The sequence below is a fragment of the Myotis daubentonii genome, chromosome 1 (assembly GCF_963259705.1).
Source record: "Myotis daubentonii chromosome 1, mMyoDau2.1, whole genome shotgun sequence".
Classification (NCBI taxonomy): Eukaryota; Metazoa; Chordata; class Mammalia; order Chiroptera; family Vespertilionidae; genus Myotis; species Myotis daubentonii.
Genome location: NC_081840.1, coordinates 10,710,596 through 10,728,949, shown reverse-complemented (window position 1 = coordinate 10,728,949; position 18,354 = coordinate 10,710,596). Strand labels below are relative to the sequence as shown.

The following is an 18,354-nucleotide window of genomic DNA, read 5'->3' as shown; positions in this document are numbered from 1 at the left end:
ATGTTTTATTTTAACCTTGGACATCACTGACTAATTCTACTGAATAAGAAGCAGAGGGTGCTCGAAGTCCCGGAAATGTAAGTAATGAGATCCTGAAGGTCTACTAACATGGAAGCATTCCACAGGAACAACCTAAGTAGACCCCTACATCAGGAAACTTCGGGAAACTTCAAGCTGGTGCGGAAACAAATGTAGGCAAGGGATAAACTGTTACAGGGACAGTGAGGTGTACTCATTGGCAAGCAGCAAGTTAAGTGAAAAATGACAAGGGTGGGAATAAGAATAAAACACGTTAAGGGTGCCTGAAGCCAAAATCTGTAAAAACAAAAGGCCTGCCTGCCTAATAAGCACAGTATCATCAAAACAAATATTGTATTAGGCTTTAAAATATACATAGCCATCGTCTGTGTCAGGTACCAAAAAATGTCCATTGGGAAGGCCGTGGAATTTTCTATAAAATCTAAAACCTGCCATCACCTTGCCAAGGTTTAAGGAGAACACTAAGATGACCAAGGGCTCCGTGAGAGAGTATGGAATAATCCAAATAACCCATCACTATTTGTGAAAGAAGCAAAACTCATGACTTTCAAATAGGAGGTCAGTGTGCCAACTTCCTATGTTATTTACTGCAGAGAATTATCCTGCAGCTGAAGTGACTTCAAAGGGAAATCCCAAAGCCTCTTCAGCTCAACAGGGGAGGTGCTGAGAACAGTTTCTTGCTGGTCAGATAGGCAGGCAGTACATCCACGAAGAAGAACCTCATAGACTCACCCAGGTACCACAAAGCCCTGCCCAAGAGAATGCAACATTTTCTGAACCATTAATGTGGGGAGAGACTGGGTAGATACATCCATGAGGCCCGTGGACCCAGAAGAACCAGCTCAGGGAGGAAATAGGGTCATCACCTGCCCCAGAGACCACTCTTACACACCTCATCCCGTTTTTGCATGTCTCACCATCCAACAGTACCCTGAGTTTTAGGAACTTGCTCATCAACATTAGACTAGTCTTTCTCTTTTAAAAGAAAAAAATATTTTTATTGATTTCAGGAAGAAAGGGAGAGAGAGAGAAAAATATCAATGATGAGAGAGAATCATTGATCGGCTGCCTCCTGCATGCCCCACACTGGGGATGGAGCCTGCAACCTGGGGATGTGCCTTGACAGGGAATTGAACCGTGACTTCCTGGTTCAAACATGTCAAACTTGCAGCCTGCAGACTGCAAGTCTGACATGCTTGTCCTGGTTCATAGGTCAACGCTCAACCACGGAGCCACACTGGCAGGGCAGGCTGAACAGTCTTTCAAAGAGCAATATATGTGTATGTTTGTTAAAGTATCAAGAGAGAAGTTGAGAAAAAGCACAGATAAAAACACACATACCTGAACCATTTATTATTCAGGTGATAAAAATAAATAAATAACTGCCCTTTACTCTCATTTATAAGTAGTCAGAGAGTGTAGTACTTGATAATCTTATAGTCCTAACTAAGGTCTTTTTTTTTAGGAGGTATAAGACTTAATCTCCAACTCTGAAACTCTACCTTGATTGATTCAGGCAAAGGTCCTCAATTCCATGGTTAAAAAATAAAAATAAAACTCTCAAGTTCCTTCAAGAGGTAAAACCAAAAAAAGGGAGAGACAGAGATAAAACGGAAGCAAAACCATTTATTCTCCCTGACTTGCTCATTCATGAGAATATGTTCTTGATGAAATCTCAGCACTGGAAAGAACCCAAAAGCTTCTAGTTGAGGGATTCTCAAATCTGGCTACACGTCAGAAACACCCGTGAAAACAGCTTACTAGGACCCCGAATTTCCCCAACCCACCTCACCCCCACTGAATCGGACTCTCCAGGGAGGGGCCGAGAGACGGCCCTGGATTTTAAGAGCCACAGGTGATTCTGATGCAGTCGTACGTTCCTGCGTGCCAACGTCCCAGCGACACACTTGTCCAGAAGGGTACATGTTCCACCCCTCCGGACAAGGATCATACGGCATCCTGTGTTCTCACAGTTATGGCAAGTTTAAAACCGTGTTCTACACTTTTAAATTTTTGAAAAAGCGCAATGCCTAAGTCTGTGAATACAACGTGCAAGGCTTCCATGCTCCCCTTCGGCTACCCTATTTCCCACCAATATTCGGGTGCACTTAGTCACTGTCAGGTGCTGCAGCTGAACCTCAGTGTGGGAGCTGCCGCCAAGTAAAATCCCCTGGGGAAAAAACAAGTTTACCTGGAAAGGTGAAGGAGGTTTCACTGGGCAAAGTGTCAGGGGGAATGCCTCCCGCTTTGCTCAGCTCGCCAGGGGACAGGAAGTCCCTGGCAGGCTAGGCGTCCCAGCGTGGCCCCCAGCTACCCCCAGGGCAGCCCCAGGAAAGAGGAGAAAAAGGGAAAGAAAACACATACTTCTTGTTTTGTTCTCAGAGCACCACAAACCCTGTGAACAAACTCTCAAGGCAAAACTGATGGCATCTGATCAGAAACATGTCAGTGCAGGTCAGCAGCGAGGCTAGGAAGCCAGAACTCAACATTTCGTAAGATTCACAATCTGAGGTCCTTCAAACCATTCCCTCTTAGCAGGTGATATCTGCATTTATTCAGAACTGTCACCCCTGGAGGGTGCATCGGGGAGAGGGTTCTCCAGGACAGACCATCCTACACCCATGTGCCACCCTCACGGCCAGAGAGGGACCCAAGCAGGCTCTGCCCGCTCTGGAGCAGCTCGCTGAACATTTCAGTGTGTTTGCTGAATTGCGAGCACCAGCAGGACTGCAAACAGCGAGACCCGGGCACGTGGCGACTTGCACAATCGTTTCTCACCAAACTAAAAGCCCTGTGCCCGACCTAACCAGTGACATGCGGCTTTGGGGGACCTGAATACCACTTTCTCCTGCACATTCTACCCTGAAATTTTTCCTAGGACTTTCCCTTTCTCATCACCAGGACCCACCTACGCGGGAGCTTTTAATACCAGACTTGGTCCTTTACATGAAAGCAGCGAATTTTCTCTAAGTTCAAAGAATGGTCTCAAAACACTCAACAGAATGCCCTACCTGGTTTGGGTCAGTGGATAGAGTGTCGGCCTGCGGCCTGAAGGGTCCCAGATTAGATTCCAGGCATATGCCCAGGTTGCAGGCTCAATCCCCAGTAGGGGGAGTGCAGAGGCAGCCAATCAATGATCCTCTCTCAATCATTGATGTTTCTCTCTCCCTCTCCCTTGCTCTCTGAAATTAATAAAAAACCAAGAACAAAAAAACCACTCAACAGAGCCAAGTTTAGAGGTTGGTCTCCAAATGCCAACTCTGAGATGGGGAGGGGAGGGGAGGGGAGGGGAGGGGAGGGGAGGGGAGGGGAGGGGAGGGGAGGGGAGGGGAGGGGGAAGAAAAGTGGACACCTGGGGACAACAGCAGCACCCTACAATTGTTACAGGTAGTTACAGGTGTGTAAAAATAAGGCCCTGGCAAAGGACGGGCCCAGAACACAGGAAGGCTCACATAAGAACACCGCACTGAGGCATCCCCTGTACCAGGGACCAAAGGCAAAGCTCCCAGGGTCCACATCTGCCCCTCCCAGGCATCGCCCCTCCTCACACCCTGCACGCTGCCCACTCCCCACCTTGAACATAAACTCTAGGTGAATAGCCTTCGCAGACAAACGTGTCCAGCAGCATCGAGGGGAAAAATGGCTCCACCACCTCCTTATTCGAAATCATCCATGCCACTGACAAATAGAATTTTCTCCGGCTCAAGATTCTAATGGAAACAGCAACATGTTTCTGGAGAGAAAGAGACGGTCCCAGCCCTGCACAGCAGCGGCTGACCCCACACAATAGCGGCCCTGTGTCTGAACCTGAACTTCAAAAAGAGGGAATGCAGACCATCAGCACTATTAATGAAAAACAAAGCTGGAAAACACAGCCGCATGGTCACTGCGGAGAGAGCGCTTTCTGGCCACTTATTGTAACCGTGGCAGCATTATCTTTCAGAACGCCAAGGTAGATCACCATTTTCTGTTCCACTCTCACAGTTGGCCTGCTTTCTATTGTACCTGCTATATCGTTATGAGAAAGGCAAAGCAGATTATTAAAGCTGTTTCCTTCTAGTGGACCATGGAGCTCAAAAGCTTTAAAACCAAACTTCAACCTTTCTTTAAGTCAGTCTCTGGTGGGAACTTTACCCTGCGCTAATCTTTCCTATTCAGGGAGTTCCAAAGTTGCCAAACACTTCGGTAAACACCGGATTTCAAAACTCACCTGGGCCCTAGCTGGTTTGGCTCAGCGGATAGAGCATCAGTGCTTGGTGCTGGGGTTCAATTCCGGTCAAGGACACACACCTTGATTGCAGGCTCGATCCCCGGCCCCACGTGCAGGAGGCAGCCAATCGATTTGAGAGACACATAGATGTTTCTCTCTGTGTGTCTCCTCCTCCCTTCCACTCTCTCTAAAAATATCCTCTGGTGAGAATTAACAAAACAAAACAAAACGTCACCTGGGCAATTCCTGTCTGCCTTTGTTTAGTGCATAATATGCTCAAGTATGACGCCTCCCAATGTCTGTTGCTGTCCATGTGCTCCAGGGTCCCAGAGAGACTGCCCTTCTCCAAGTTCAAATTCAGAAAGAAAATGGATGCCTTTTCCCCCTATCCCTTTCTGGCAATTTTCCTCAAAAATGTATTCATACACCTCATGGTTAATGGCTGCCCCTTTGTGCTGTAAACCCAAACTGACCCATCCACACTGAGGGAAGAAGCAGGCAGTGTGCACACCACGGTTTTGTGATTATGTTCAGATGCCACAGTGTTCGGAACACCTCAAGTCAGCACAAACACGAAAAACAGTATTTAATTAATATGCTTAAGGAAGAGGAGGTTTACAAGTAAATGAATGAAATCAAAGTACCCATTTATAAATGCCCCTTCAGTGTGGGGACTTTACAGTCCTTAACAATTTGTTAATGGCGAGAAAACTAAAAATTTTAGAAAGAAAAAGGAAACGCTCGAGTTCCAGACACGGAGACTTACCTGACTCCTCTCTTTGTCCACCTTCTTAAAACACTTATTCAACGACAAATTGTGTCTCACGGAGTTTTTCCACCCAGTAGGTGCATTTGCAAAATACGGGAAATGTTCCAAGATCCAGTTGTAGATATCCTTTACTGGCAGGCGCTTGGTCGGAGAGTCCTCGATGGCCATAAATATGAGGCAGCTAAAGGAGTAGGGGGGCTTGCAGTTGGGGTTCTGCCTGGCATCATAGGGCATGTCAGAGTGGGCGGGCGACGGGGGCGTGTCATCGTCCAGGTCCTGGACGGGGCTGACGCTCCGGAGCACCGACTCCCCGAAGCTCTTCAGCAAGTTCTTGCTCTCGTGCAGCCAGTTCAGGTTGGTCAGCTCCTCATCTTCCATGGCCCCCTCTTCTAATCGGATGTCGGGCAGAGAAAAGTCGAGGTCATCGTCTTCCTGAAGGGCCTTGGAGAAGCCGCTGCCCCGGTAACACTGACTCAGCCCACGGGAGACGCTAATTCCTGAGCTTTCTGGCTTCTTACTGGGAGGCATGACTGGACCCATTTAGGTGAAGGCTCCTGGGAAACACATTCCACAGAGAAGAAGAGTCAGTGAAACCCAAACCGGAAAGGCAGCTGAGTCCTCCTACTGCTTTGGTCCCCACCCCCACCCCCACCGCGGCCCCCTCTATGAACCCCCTTCCACACAGGAACACATCTCATGGCTCCTACCCCAAGGAATGCAAACCCACAATTCTACCACACAGAGATGCACAGGAAGTAAAATCGGTCTATCGTGCATACAGCGCAGTGACTGTCACCCCTCAACACATCAATACTGGAAACATCTCCAGCACCTTTAATGTGCAAACGCACCATAACAAGAATGGGAAAGTCCACAATGCCTTCTCCCTGGATCTACGAACACTCTCACTAGGACCCTGGGAAAATCAGTTATTTCTTGCTGCCTCAGTTCATCTATTACACAGGAACACATATACACAAGTAAAAATATTTCAAGCCTCGTGATTAAACTCTACCTAATAAGCTCAATGCACAACCCCTCTCTGTGGCTTGGGGTCATAGGGCTCACTGTTAACCATTCTCGAAAAAAGAAAATGCCTCTAAGTTTAAGGCCAGTGTTTTCAGAGTTTCCATACAAGGACCATCCATCACAACGACCCCCGAATTAAAACTGTGGCCACAATATGCATCAGTTTAATAAGTTTTATTTGATTTCCCCCCTCCCCTCCACAAGTCATGATCAAACACTTAATTACATTTAACTTTAATTACATTTGAATTCTGGATTCGAACTAGAGCAATAAATGCATTTAATTTAATTGGGACACTACATTCTGAATGAAAAAGTGAGGAGTGCAGGCACCACACATACAAATGGGAATATGAAAGACAAGCCATTAACTGAAATTAGGATTGGTGAAAAAAAGTAGGAGAGCAAAAGGGCAGCTTTAAGAAAGAAAGGCAAATTCAACAAAAATTGCTACAGAATTCTCATCTGCTGCCGCCCCCATTTTTGTCAATAACCTAGAACAGGGAGTAAAATATCTGATGAGAAAAGAAACTGAAGAGGTGGCGAGTCCACAAATAGAATGACCCCGGCAGATACAAAGCTGTCCGACCCCCTGGCACTCAATGTAAGATAGAAAGAACAGCGAAGATAATGAAGAGAGGTCTCCCACTCTCCGTCTGGAGCGCTCAAACAATGTATCTGTTCTATGTTTTCCCCCCACAAGTGAGAAGATCAAGCAATCTATCCAGAAAGAAAAGAAAAGAATGAATACATCAAAAGCAAAGAATATGATTACTCTACGGCTCGAAAAGTCCACTGACACTACGCCTAAAACAACTGCCAGTTCAGCTGGGGAAAATGGGATTCTAGAAAGCACAGTGTGGGAGCACTACACAGCCAACCCCAGGTGCCCCAGAACCAACCCCGGGTGCACCCTCCCTCTTCCAAAAGGTGGACAAACAGAGCCTGCTGATTGAAGGCCTGCAGGGAACTCTCTAGAACTGCTGTGAGATGACCAATTCCAAAGAAACTTCTATGGGCATCGAAGACCCATGGAACAGGGCAGTTTGCATACCTCAGGTTCATCCATGTTATTATTTCTGTCATGTACTAGTACTAACCTGAGTAGCACATGACACATTTTAAAGAGGAAGCTAGTATCTTGAGGCTTGGGGGTTTACAGAGACCAGACTAATAATGCTTTTACCTTCTTTATAAAACAATCAAAACTAGGTTTGTCTCTCCCAAAGTTTCCTCAGATCCCAATAAAAAAACGAATTTTTGGATAACTAGGATTATCCACACAGTAGAGTACATACGAGAACTACTACCCAGCCACTGAAGTCAACTTTAGCTCTAGACGAAAGTTTTTCGTCTCCTGAGCTTTCAAACAGGAAAATTATATCATGGCTGACAGTAATTTAATTGCATTGTTGCTATGACAACATGCTGCTCTCTTTCTTTTTAGTTTGTCAGTCGCTTCCCAAAGGATCTAACATGCTATTCTCCATGTTTCCTTTTGTTTTAAACAAACATTGCCAGCAATATGGTTTTCTTAGAAGAATGGTTAAGAAAACAGGGTTACGGGGTTCAGTTCCCTTGGATCATTTGCCTGTTTTTGTCTCTCCCCCGCCCATGCCCTCCAACTGTTAAGGCATCCCTATAAACCCGAATTCTATAGCCACAATATCAAGAGCTGCTGATCACTCCAGTTCCATTTTTAAAAAGTTTCCAGAAACCACAGCTGAGTTTTCCATTATTATACTCAAACTACATAATTCGCCAAATCTTTTTTCCCCCCAATTTGGGGGTGGGGGTGGGGGTGGGGAGGGAATCTAGGATCATGTGAATCTGCAGTTAGACAAACATTTTGAATCTGCTGCCAAAAAGGTTGCTACATCATATACTCTGTTATTCACTAGTGACCTCCTTACAACTTCTCAGTTTGCTATTGGTTGCATTCCCACAACACACACACACACACACACACACACACTCTCTCTCTCTCTCTCTCTCTCTCTCTCTCTCTCTCTCTCTCTCTCTTTCTCTCTCTCTCTGTTTTTCTTTAATGACTTGTTTTTCGTTATCTTTTTTGCTTTTCAACGGAGAGAAGGTAGCAGGAAAGCTAGTTTCTTGCTCTCTCTCAGAATGTCTCCAAATAACTGACAAAACCATTACTGGCCCAGCTCTGAACAGATGTTCGAAGTGAACTTTAAAAAGTTGAGAAATCCTCCCCAAACCTAACAGGGCAGCGAGTTGGGAGGGGGCTAAACAACCCCCCCCCCCCTTTCTCCGACGCGCACGCGCGCACACGCACGCGCTCCACTAGCATCTACTGTACTTGTCAAAAACATTTCAAGGGGACCTGCGGGAGCGGCGATTGGCTGCGTCCTGTGTCAATCAGCGGCGTTGCCAAGCAACGGGGAAACTGCTCTTCTCCCTGCATACAGGGCAATTGGGAGCTCGCATACCTTCACTGCTGGTCAGATGTCATAAACCTTTTATTGGCTGCACCGCTGCGAACCTTAAGAACACATCAATAAAAGCCCGCCGTCCCCCAACTTCTCCAGGACCCAAGGAGGGTTTCAAAGAGGGCCGGGGTGAGGAGGAGTCGGGCCTCGGGGGGTCTCGGGAGACGCTCACTGCCAGTGCCAAGCCTGCACAGTTTGTGGGGGAGGGTATCTTTGTTAGGAGCCTGTTTCTCATCTTGGGGTGTCCCTTGGATCAGCACCCTCTCCCCCCCGCCCGGAACGGCGGGGGTTCCTGTCCTCCGTGGACAATACGAACTCTGTTCCTTTTGGGCGTCTTTTTGGAAACCGAGGCAGCGGGAAAGAGCCCACACGTCGGGGCAGGAAACTCTTCGGACCGGCAACTTCCCCGCTCGGGGGCTCCCGTCTCCCCACCCGGCCTGGCTCCCGCCCCGCGCTCTCCCCCAGGAACTGCGGAGTCCCTCGCCCGCCGAGAGCGGTGCGGGCGCCTCCAGGACCGCCTTGGACAAGCGTCTCCACCCCGAGTCACCCAATCCCGCTTTGGCGCCGGCCCGAGCGCGGAGCTAACTCACCTGGCCGGAGCGGGGCGCAGGGGCTCGGGGGCGCCGCTGCCCTTTAGCGGGAGCCGACAAACTTTCGCGGGCGCCCAGCGGGCATCGCTTGGTGGCCCGGCTAAGGACGCGCGGGCGCGGCGCGGCGAGCCCGGGGCAGCGGGCGGCGGGGGGCGGCCGCGGGTGCGGGCGGCAGGGGCGCGGGGGTCGCGGCGCGGCATGGGACCTGCGGCGTCCAGCCGGCGCGCAGCGCGTCCTCCCGCCGGCCCCGCCGCTCTCTCCGCCCCGTCCCGCCTCCCGCTCGCCTCCGCCGCGACGCGTCGGGCCGGGGCGCGTCGAGCGGCGAGAAATTGTTTCCACTGCAAACAAAAAAAGGCGACACATGACCAGGCAGGAGGAGGGGAAGCGCGGGGAGGGAGGGGAGCGAAGGGGAGGGACGGAGCGCAGGGGGCGGAGGGAGCGGGAGAGAGGGAAAACGTGGGCCGGGCCGCGGGCGGCCTGGGGCGCAGGGTGCGGACCCGCTGGGACCAGCTCTGCCTGCTCCCCCCACACAGCGATCGGCCCCTCGCCTAGGCGCTCCCAGGTCGCAGCCGGGAACGAGGCCGGACTGGGCCGCATGGATTCGTCTCCCGCGGCACCGCGGGGCATGGGTGGCCGGCTCAGGGTTCCACGACCTGGGGCAGCCCCGGCCGTGGGCGGCGTGGCTGGTGGGGCCAAAGGCGTAGGGCCCGTCTCTACCCCGGGCTCAGGCCACGCGGGCGGGCCGGCTTTGCGCCGCTGGCTACGTGTCTCCGGAACGCTACTACCCCATCCGCATACCTTACATGGCTCGAAAGTAAAAATAAAAAGAATTACGATGCGGGCGAGGCTGGCAAGGGGGAGAAGAGATTCCACTTCTCCCCAACTAAGGCGTCCTGGCGGGACTCCCAGGGCCTTCCCCAGAGCTCCCCCAGCGCCCACCTCGTGCCCCGAGAAAAAAGGCACAAAGGCACCGCAGTCTCAGGCCCAGGTGGCCGCTCCCCTGGTCGAGTGCAGACGCCTGTCTGCCAAGGGAGGGAGGGTGGCCATTACGGATTACAGCGCAAGAGCCCCATCCCAAAGGCCGCGCTAGTAGAGCCTCTCCAGTGGGTTGTGCTCAACGCCCGACCCACTTCTAAACCTCCAGCAAAAAGCTTCCTTTCCTTCATATTTTGAGCTCTCAAGAGCCCAACAATTCACAGGAGCACCCAGCAAATGGCTCAGCAACCACTCCAAGTCTTTAGGTTCCTCCCTAAAGCATGGCCACCGGCTGCTAAAGTCACACCTAGTAGCAGCCTTGGAGAGGAGAGTCCTACAGGACACCCTGCTGGTGACATAAATAAAAATATGTTTGCACAACTCTCCCACGCAGCCAAATCAGCAGGTTGCAACACATAAGAGAAGTCCAGGTCACTCCTGCCACCCTGACCTGAACCCGACCGGAGGGGGAGGGAGCGATCTTAAAACTGCAGAACCACCAGTAAGAAGGCCCCAGTCACCTCCCTCAGAAACCTCTCCAGCTTGCAGTGCTTTATAACCTAGCCAAAGGGGGAGATAAGTCCCACAGGGTGTCGGAAGGTTTTTATTGTCCTTTTCTTATTTCAAAAAAGAAAGAACCCCCAGTCAATCTAAGAGTCATTCCCCTTAAGATGGTGGGTGGCAAGTCTTCAGCCAGGACTCTCACCACAGGCCTCCTTACTTACCAGTGAGTGCCATGGCACATCTCAACCACAAGATGATTCAGAGGTGGAGGCCGAAGGGCAGCCAGAGTTCATCAGCCCCAGCCCGTTCATTACTGAGCGCTGGATGTGACCTACCCTGAGCCACGAAGCAAAGGTATGAGGTCAGAGAAACAAACTAGATCATCTCTGAAGTCAGAACTGGTAACAAAGCCAGGACAGGAGCTCAGCCTCCTGCAGGTCCCACCCCTCATCAGCATATCAGTGGAGAGCTGAATCTCCCATCAAAGGAGCCAAGGGGAGAGACCTTTGTCCTCACACCTTACAGGCCAGGACAGACCCCCCCAACCCCCAGCCACACTCACACCATAGCTAGAAACCTCTTTGCATTAAGTAGAGGTGGCATGTTATTTCCACCCCAGCACGTTCCTTCTTTCTCAGAGTTCAAACTGAGAGGATGTGATCTGAAGGTTACTGCACGTGTCATTCTTTCCGTGCAAGCTCTTAGCCTCCAGTGACTGAACCAGCCATCCCAGGTGAACAAAAACTTAAAAGATGAGCAAGCCTTGGGCCAGGAGAAGCCATAAGCAGAGGGTGGAGTGTGGTGAGGTAAGCTGCCTTTTATTAGCTCGCCTTCTTCTTCTGGGTGGTGTTTGTTTTTTTGTTTTTTGTTTGTTTCTCCCATTCTCGAGCATATTTAAGTTCTCTCTCTGCTATTACAAATGTGGCCTGAAGTGTGGACCAGCCAGGCCTGATTTGGAGGGCAGAGTACACATGTCTGCCTGCCTGCCGGTCTGTCTTAAATGGGGCATCAGCCCTTTACTGAAGGCGTAGTGTGACTTTTTTACCTTGTAACTCCATAGCATCCTGGCTCGGGGACATGCTCCCTGACAAAAGGGTGCAGGGGCCAAATTCATTTAGGAACAACCTCCTTAATTCCCCACTTGAACTTTCAAAAAGTACCCTTGTGCCTTAGACCCTTAGAAACCTCAAAGAAACAAGTGGGACTGTTTAAAAACACCCTTGACAGCAGAATTATATGTGTGCCCCAGAACTCGTTGTGGGCAACACTTATTTCCTGACTGAGGACTGGATGGGACCATTCTGCAGCCCCATCTGGGAATGGGATGAAGAGTGAGCACCCAGACTCCAGCCCGGAGAGGAATTCCTCTCGCCCTCATGTTGTGTGCCTTCTTTTCCAACATGCTTCTCTGCCCTGGAACATTAAAGCCCCTCCCCCATCGCTGATTATGTGGCCAATATGATTATTTATGGAATGGTTCAGTGTAAAGCCCGGTCATCCTGCTCCAGGCAGTAACAACTGAATAGATGAGCGGTGAGAGCACTTGCTGCTGGTGGGAAGGCCTGAGGGACTTTCAAATATGAGGAGGAATCTGAGGCAGGCCTGGGAAGACAGGTACGTAAGAGGAGACTTGGGTCAGCCCAGGGCAAGCAGCCCAGCTGGGCTGCACAGGACTGAAAAGTCATCATCAGGTAATTTTTGTCTCCATCTCTCTCTTTCCATAGTATCTTTACTACTTCCCTCTGCGGAGCTGCTCCACACTCCTCCCTGCAGGCTGGCTTCCTCTGCTCGCTTACCAAGTCCTGAGGACCTTCTAACTTTAGAATCCACCACCTTCAGACTGCCTCAGTCTTCCACAAGAGCTCAAATTCTCAGAGAAATCATCTGATTGGCTTAGCCTGAGTCAGGTGACTAATCCCTTCCGCCCACCCCCTCCAAATAGCTGAGGCAGGGGGCATGGTGGAACCATCTGGTACAACAGGACTAGGGAGGGGAGGGAGATGACTTTGGAAAGAGGATATCTAGCTCTTAACTGTTCCGAACACTAGAAAAAATTATGTGACATGATAAAGGAGTTAGCTAAGCTATGATGGCAATCATATTGCAATATAAACATACCAAATCAATAGGCTATGCACCTTAAACTTACACAGTGTCCTGTGTCAAGTATATGTCAATTTGATGGAGGGGGATGGGAAAGAAAAAGGAAGGGACCATGGGCCCGGGATGAATTTTGGAGGAGGAAAGGAGAAAACAAAGACCCAAAACAGGCAGAACCACTCAGAAAGCACTGCAGAACCCATACAAAAGGGAATAAAGATTATTTGTTTTTAACGTTTTTTTTTAATTCGAGAAAATGCTAAAATATTAAAACAGTGGTTCCCTCTAAGTGGTAGAATTATGGGGTAAGATGTTTGCCTGCTTTGTTCATCCTTGTCCTGTTTCCAACTTTTTCTACCATGAGCACCCATTACATTTATAATGTTTTAATAAAGAAAGGAGGGTGCATTCGAGAGCAGAGATTCTCAGATTTGAGTGTGCATCAGAATTATCTGTAGGGCAATTAAAACACAGCTTTGCTGGTCCCTAACCCCAGCGTTTCTGATTCAGTAAATCTGGGCTGGGCCCTGAGAATTCACATCCCTAACAAGCTCCCAGAAGATGGCTGCCTCTGCTGGTCCAGGGACTATACCAGTGATGGCGAATCTATGACACACGTGTCAGAGGTGACACGCGAACTCATTTTTTTTTGGTTGATTTTTCTTTGTTAAATGGCATTTAAATACATAAAGTAAATATCAAAAATATAAGTCTTTGTTTTACTATGGTTGCAAATATCAAAAAATTTCTATATGTGACACGGCACCAGAGTTAAGTTAGGGTTTTTCAAAATGCTGACACGCCGAGCTCAAAAGGTTCGCCATCACTGGCCTATACTCTGAGACCCAGTGAATTAGAGACTAGCCAGGGAGACTGGAAAAACTGAATGCACAAGAACATTCAAAGGAAGAACCAAGAGGATCTGTCCAAAGACTGAACATGAGAAGAAAGGGAGGGAGAGATGATGGTCAAAGATAACTCCATCATGGGCTGACGAAGATTCTCTGAGATAACATGAGAATGCACTTTGTGATGATTAAAAAGCTCCTGACTTCCTTCTCTTCAGTGCAGGAGAGACCCAGCACCGCAGCTGGGAGCCCCTCCGCCTCGTCTCGGCCAAGCCTCACTTGGAGTTTCTGGTCCTCCTCTCTCGGGGTTTTCCTCTCGTGCATTCCTGGTGTTTGCGTGACAGGTCCTGAAGGGTGGCGCCTGGGAAAAGGCTTATTAGATTTCTCCAGCAGGGAATAGAGCCAGGAAGTTTATTTGAAGAGCGAAGGAGGGGTGTGTGGGAAGGGAAAGTACAGCTGAACCAGTGGAGTGAAGTGCACGAGCTCAGGTGCCCAGCCAAACCTGTGCTTATCAAGTCGCCTGCCGGAGGCAAAAGGGAAATATAGAACCTGTCAACTCCTCTTTGAGCATAAACACAGTGCGAGCTGATGATCCAGAATCCAGATTAAGTCAATTCATTCAATCAACATGTATTTATGAAGTATCTAGGTACTCCCTGCCCAGTTAGTGCGTGGAGGGGACGTGGCACTTGCCCTGAAGGATTGGGGAGACTCAGTGAGCATTTACGAAGCAACTACAAACATACACACAGAGCCTAACGCCAACGGCCAGAGACGGCGTAGCATAGTGGCTAGCATCAGGACCTGGACTAGGTTCATATTCTCTGCCACTTACTAGCTGGGTAACATTAGTACTTAACTAGTTAAGGTACTTAACTTCTTTCTAACTAGTTTCTTCATCTTAAAAAAAGGGGGGCAGGGGAGGGAGATTAAGAGCCATACCCATTTCATAGGGTTGTGATGAAGTTTAAATAATATTGATAAAATACATACCAAAATGCCCTGGCACTTAGCACTATTTTTGTTAAATAAGTAAATCAAAGGAAAAATTATTGACATATTTGGCTGCCCAACAATTTAAAATTTGTCTGTAGAACCAGCAGTCCTAAGCCAGGTTAACCAAAAGTGAGGAAACAGTTGCCATACCTAGGAAAAGGGTGAATATTTTAAATTTATAACCTTTACAGCTCAACCGAGGGGAAAAAAATGATCACCCTAACGATAAAAAGGCAAATCCACAAAAGGAGAAACAAAAATGGCAAGACACCCGTGAAAAGATGCTCAATTTAAGTAAAAACAAAAAGATGCAAATTGCAATTATGATCGCTCATTTCGTCTATCAGATGGGCACAGACTTAAAAAGAAGAACCAAACTTTGGTGTGGGTTGTCGGGAGCTCTGGGACTCGGTACCACTCTTCAACAGGGTCCTCTGACAAAATGAATCAAAACGTAAATGAGCATAGCCATTGACACTACACTTCCAACTTCTAGGAATTCATTCCAGTTAACTTCCCCACCAGACTGCCTGCCCCCACGAGGCAGCAAGCTCCACAAAAGCAGGACACACGCCTGTTCTATTCAGCGATGCACACAGCGCTTACCCCAGAGCCTGTGCTCAACGTGAGCTGAATGAATGCACTGAAAGGCGCAACAATGTATTTAGGAGGCTGTTGGCTGGGACATTGTTTAAAAGGGTGAAAACCTGGAAATCGCAGAAATAAGAGGCTAGAGGCATATTATTACATGGCCACCGTGCCCTAGCGTCCCGTGTCCCCTTCTGTCGCATTTTCCAGCCGTTTTAAGTGACGCTTTCCCTTTTTTGGATCACTTTCACATTCTCAAAGACTGTGCCTGTGACACAATTTGCAAACATTTCACAAAGTAAGAGTTTGGGGGGAAATAAATATGTTATCAAAGCCTTTTCACCAAATGGAAGCATTTTGTGATCTTTTCAATCTGAAGGGACAAAATGACCCCTTTCTGAAAAGGCTGGTGCTCCGAGCACACGGGAATTGCTAAGTATGGCCAATATTATACCCTGCGCGTGGGGTCTGTTGTCTGGTTGCAGGAAGGCTTTCGATTTATAGGTTCTGAGTATCAAACGTTCTCTACAAACTCGTCTATAGGTACAAGGGTGAGAGGAGATGCTCCTGAATTAAGAATTGGGGGGGAGGGGAGGGGACATTTACTCTCTATCTCCAGATTGCTCTTCTGTAACAACGTATGCTTATACGAGGTCAGGTATGGTTCCATCTTACCTTTCTCCAAATCTGATAGGAAAGTCTGTGCCCAGCTTGAGGCACTCCACGTGGCCAGAATGGTTTCTTTTTTGTTGTTAATCCTCACCCGAGACTATTTTTCCATTGATTTTTAGGGAGAGTGGAAGAGAGAGGAAAAGACAGAGAGAAAATTCGATGTGAGAGAAACACATCGATTGGTTGTCTCCTGCACAGGCCCTGGGCCCAAGCCAGGGAAGAGTATGCAACCAAGGTAAGTGCCCTTGACCGGAATCGAACCTGGGACCCTTTGGTCCACAGGCTGACGTTCTATCCATTGAGCCAAACCAGCTAGGGCTGGCCAGAACTATTTGTGCTCCTCCTGCCTTCCCGGGGATACTCCCTGTCGTCAGGAGCTTACCCCGCAAGAGGCTACCACTCTGAGCTCTTGGACTCCATCATCTCCAGCCAAGTCTTGTTATTCGTGGTAGCTGTGTTCTAGGGCCTCCGTAAACAATGAATTAGCAAGGACTGAGCCATGGCTCCTAGAGGAAATACAGGGTTCGGTTCCCGAGCAGCGGTCACATTCCTGTGAACTGATCAATACACAGCTGTATTTTCTCTGTTTCCATTTAAAGACACTTTATTTAACATAAAATGTGGAGGCTTTAACACTGAACTTGCAGCCAGCAGCACTATTAACTCACACCCAAACAAAGCTCACCTAACTCATGTATTTCCCACAAGGCAGTCCACCTGGGCATGCTTAGAACCCTGAACAACACTTTAGCGCTACGACGGGGGGCCATTGTAAACAGTAACACCACCAACAAAAGCACAAAACACGGACTAAACAGGCCACAGAAAGGACACCTGTTCCTGAAGGGGGGAGAGCAGGGTGGAGGGAGGGGGTCACGGGGGGGGGGGACATCTGTAATACTTTTAACAATCAAGATAAATAAAATTAAAAAAAAGGACACCTATTTACAATGTGAGAGCTGAAACAAGAAGCCAGGTCATCGCTTTGCTCAGCTTCAGCCGGGAATGTGTATGAATTGGGCAACTCAATTTCTGTAACTCTCCACATGTCCACATGACCACGAAAGCCGCGAGCACTGATTTGGGGGTTGAAATAAATTTCAGCAAGTTTGCAAATATGCAAACAGGGGATCTGTGACGAATGAGATCAACAGTTTTTAACGACACTTAAAGAGCAGTGCCAGTCAGTAGTCTAAGGCTTCATTCGTTTCAGCCTTGTGTTAACCGTGTGATGTAAGTATTATTATGCCCATGTTTCAAGTGAGGAACCTGAGGGATTTAGCCACCTGTCCATGGGCACACAGTTGGTAAGTGATGGGGCTGGGATCTGAATGCACACTGTCTGGATTTGGAGCCGCATTCCAGGCAGCAACCAAGGGAAGTTCAGGTCAATCCAGAGCATCTGGCCTCTCAGAGAACTTCCTGGGGCTCAAGGACATGAAGGACAGGAGCAGTGGAGCTCCAGGGAGGAAAAACTGTGACCAGGAAATAAAGAAGGAGGACGGAAAAGAGGACTTTTAAACTGAATGAAAGGGTACTGCTTGCAAAAACAAACCAAAACACAAAGTTCAGCTTCTATGTCATAATCAATATGGTACAGTGTATCTTTCTAATAAAAAATAAATCATCCAGAGACTGGGTGTCAAACAGGCTGTAAGTGCCTCGAGAGGCAAGGACCCTGTCTTATATTTCTCTCTTACTCATGGCAAATGACACAGTAGTAATAAAAAACATGGATTTTGCCCTGGCTGGTGTGGCTCAGTCGATTGGGCATCGTCCTGCGCACCAAAAGGTTGCCAGCTCAATTCCCGGTCAGGGCATATGCCCAGATTGTGAGCCCAATCCCTAGCACGGGGCTTGTAGGAGGCAGCCTATGCATGTTTCCTTATCACATTGATGTTTCTCTCTCTCTCTCCTTCTCCCTTCCTCTCTCTAAAAATCAATTTTTAAAAATATGGATCACTTAATGGGAAAATAAAATGCTTCCCTTCATCCCTCTCCCAATCTGGTCTCTAATAACTGTTCAGATTAGTCAAAAGAAAAGTGGCATCATCAACCTTTCCCTCCTCTGGAGTTTGTAAGAGCTTTTATTGTTGTCCTCCCTTCAGTGAGTACACCAAGTACCACGGTCACATGGGTCTCAGCGGCCAGAGTCTTAACCAGGCCAAGGAATGACTTCCCTGCTCGTTCTTTTTCAGAGGGATCTGAAAGAAAAACAATCAGTTCTTCTCTTTAAGTCTGACTCTTTAAAAGAAGGTGAAAGCCCCCAATTTGCTGAACTCTCTGGGAAACAGTACATAGATTAAAATATCACCCACCTATTTCCCTGCCATACCAAATTCTTTTGGGGACATTAGCCACTTATTCACCTGCTTACAGCAGCCAAACCTGAAGGGTTTTTCCTTTGTTGGGTAGTGACGTTCACCAACACTTGGTCTTGAAACCCCACTCCTCCCAAAACCAGCATCTCTTGTGCCTAAATTTAATGCTGTGACTCAGGTGCAGGCATGAGTGCACGTGAGCCCCCTGCCTCAGAGTGTGGGGGCTGGAAAGGAAGTAGCCGGGTGGACTGCTGTCTTTCTGT

At 48.5% G+C, this 18,354-nt stretch overlaps 1 protein-coding gene across 6 annotated transcripts in view; it reads right to left on the bottom strand.

The window, feature by feature from the left end:
• FOXN3 (forkhead box N3) overlaps positions 1 to 18,354 on the bottom strand; it is a 361,722-nt gene that overhangs the window by 208,849 nt on the left and 134,519 nt on the right. For 2 of the 6 annotated variants that reach the window (XM_059688352.1, XM_059688379.1), the window contains exons 1-2: positions 9,088 to 9,447; positions 5,016 to 5,572 (exon numbers count right to left, since the gene is read on the bottom strand). In XM_059688352.1, coding sequence (XP_059544335.1) covers positions 5,016 to 5,558 — 543 coding nt within the window. In that variant the 5' untranslated portion in view covers positions 5,559 to 5,572; positions 9,088 to 9,447. Of the gene's footprint in view, positions 1 to 5,015; positions 5,573 to 9,087; positions 9,449 to 18,354 lie in introns of those variants that run through there. The other 4 variants (XM_059688361.1, XM_059688370.1, XM_059688395.1 and 1 more) reach the window with 3 other exon arrangements.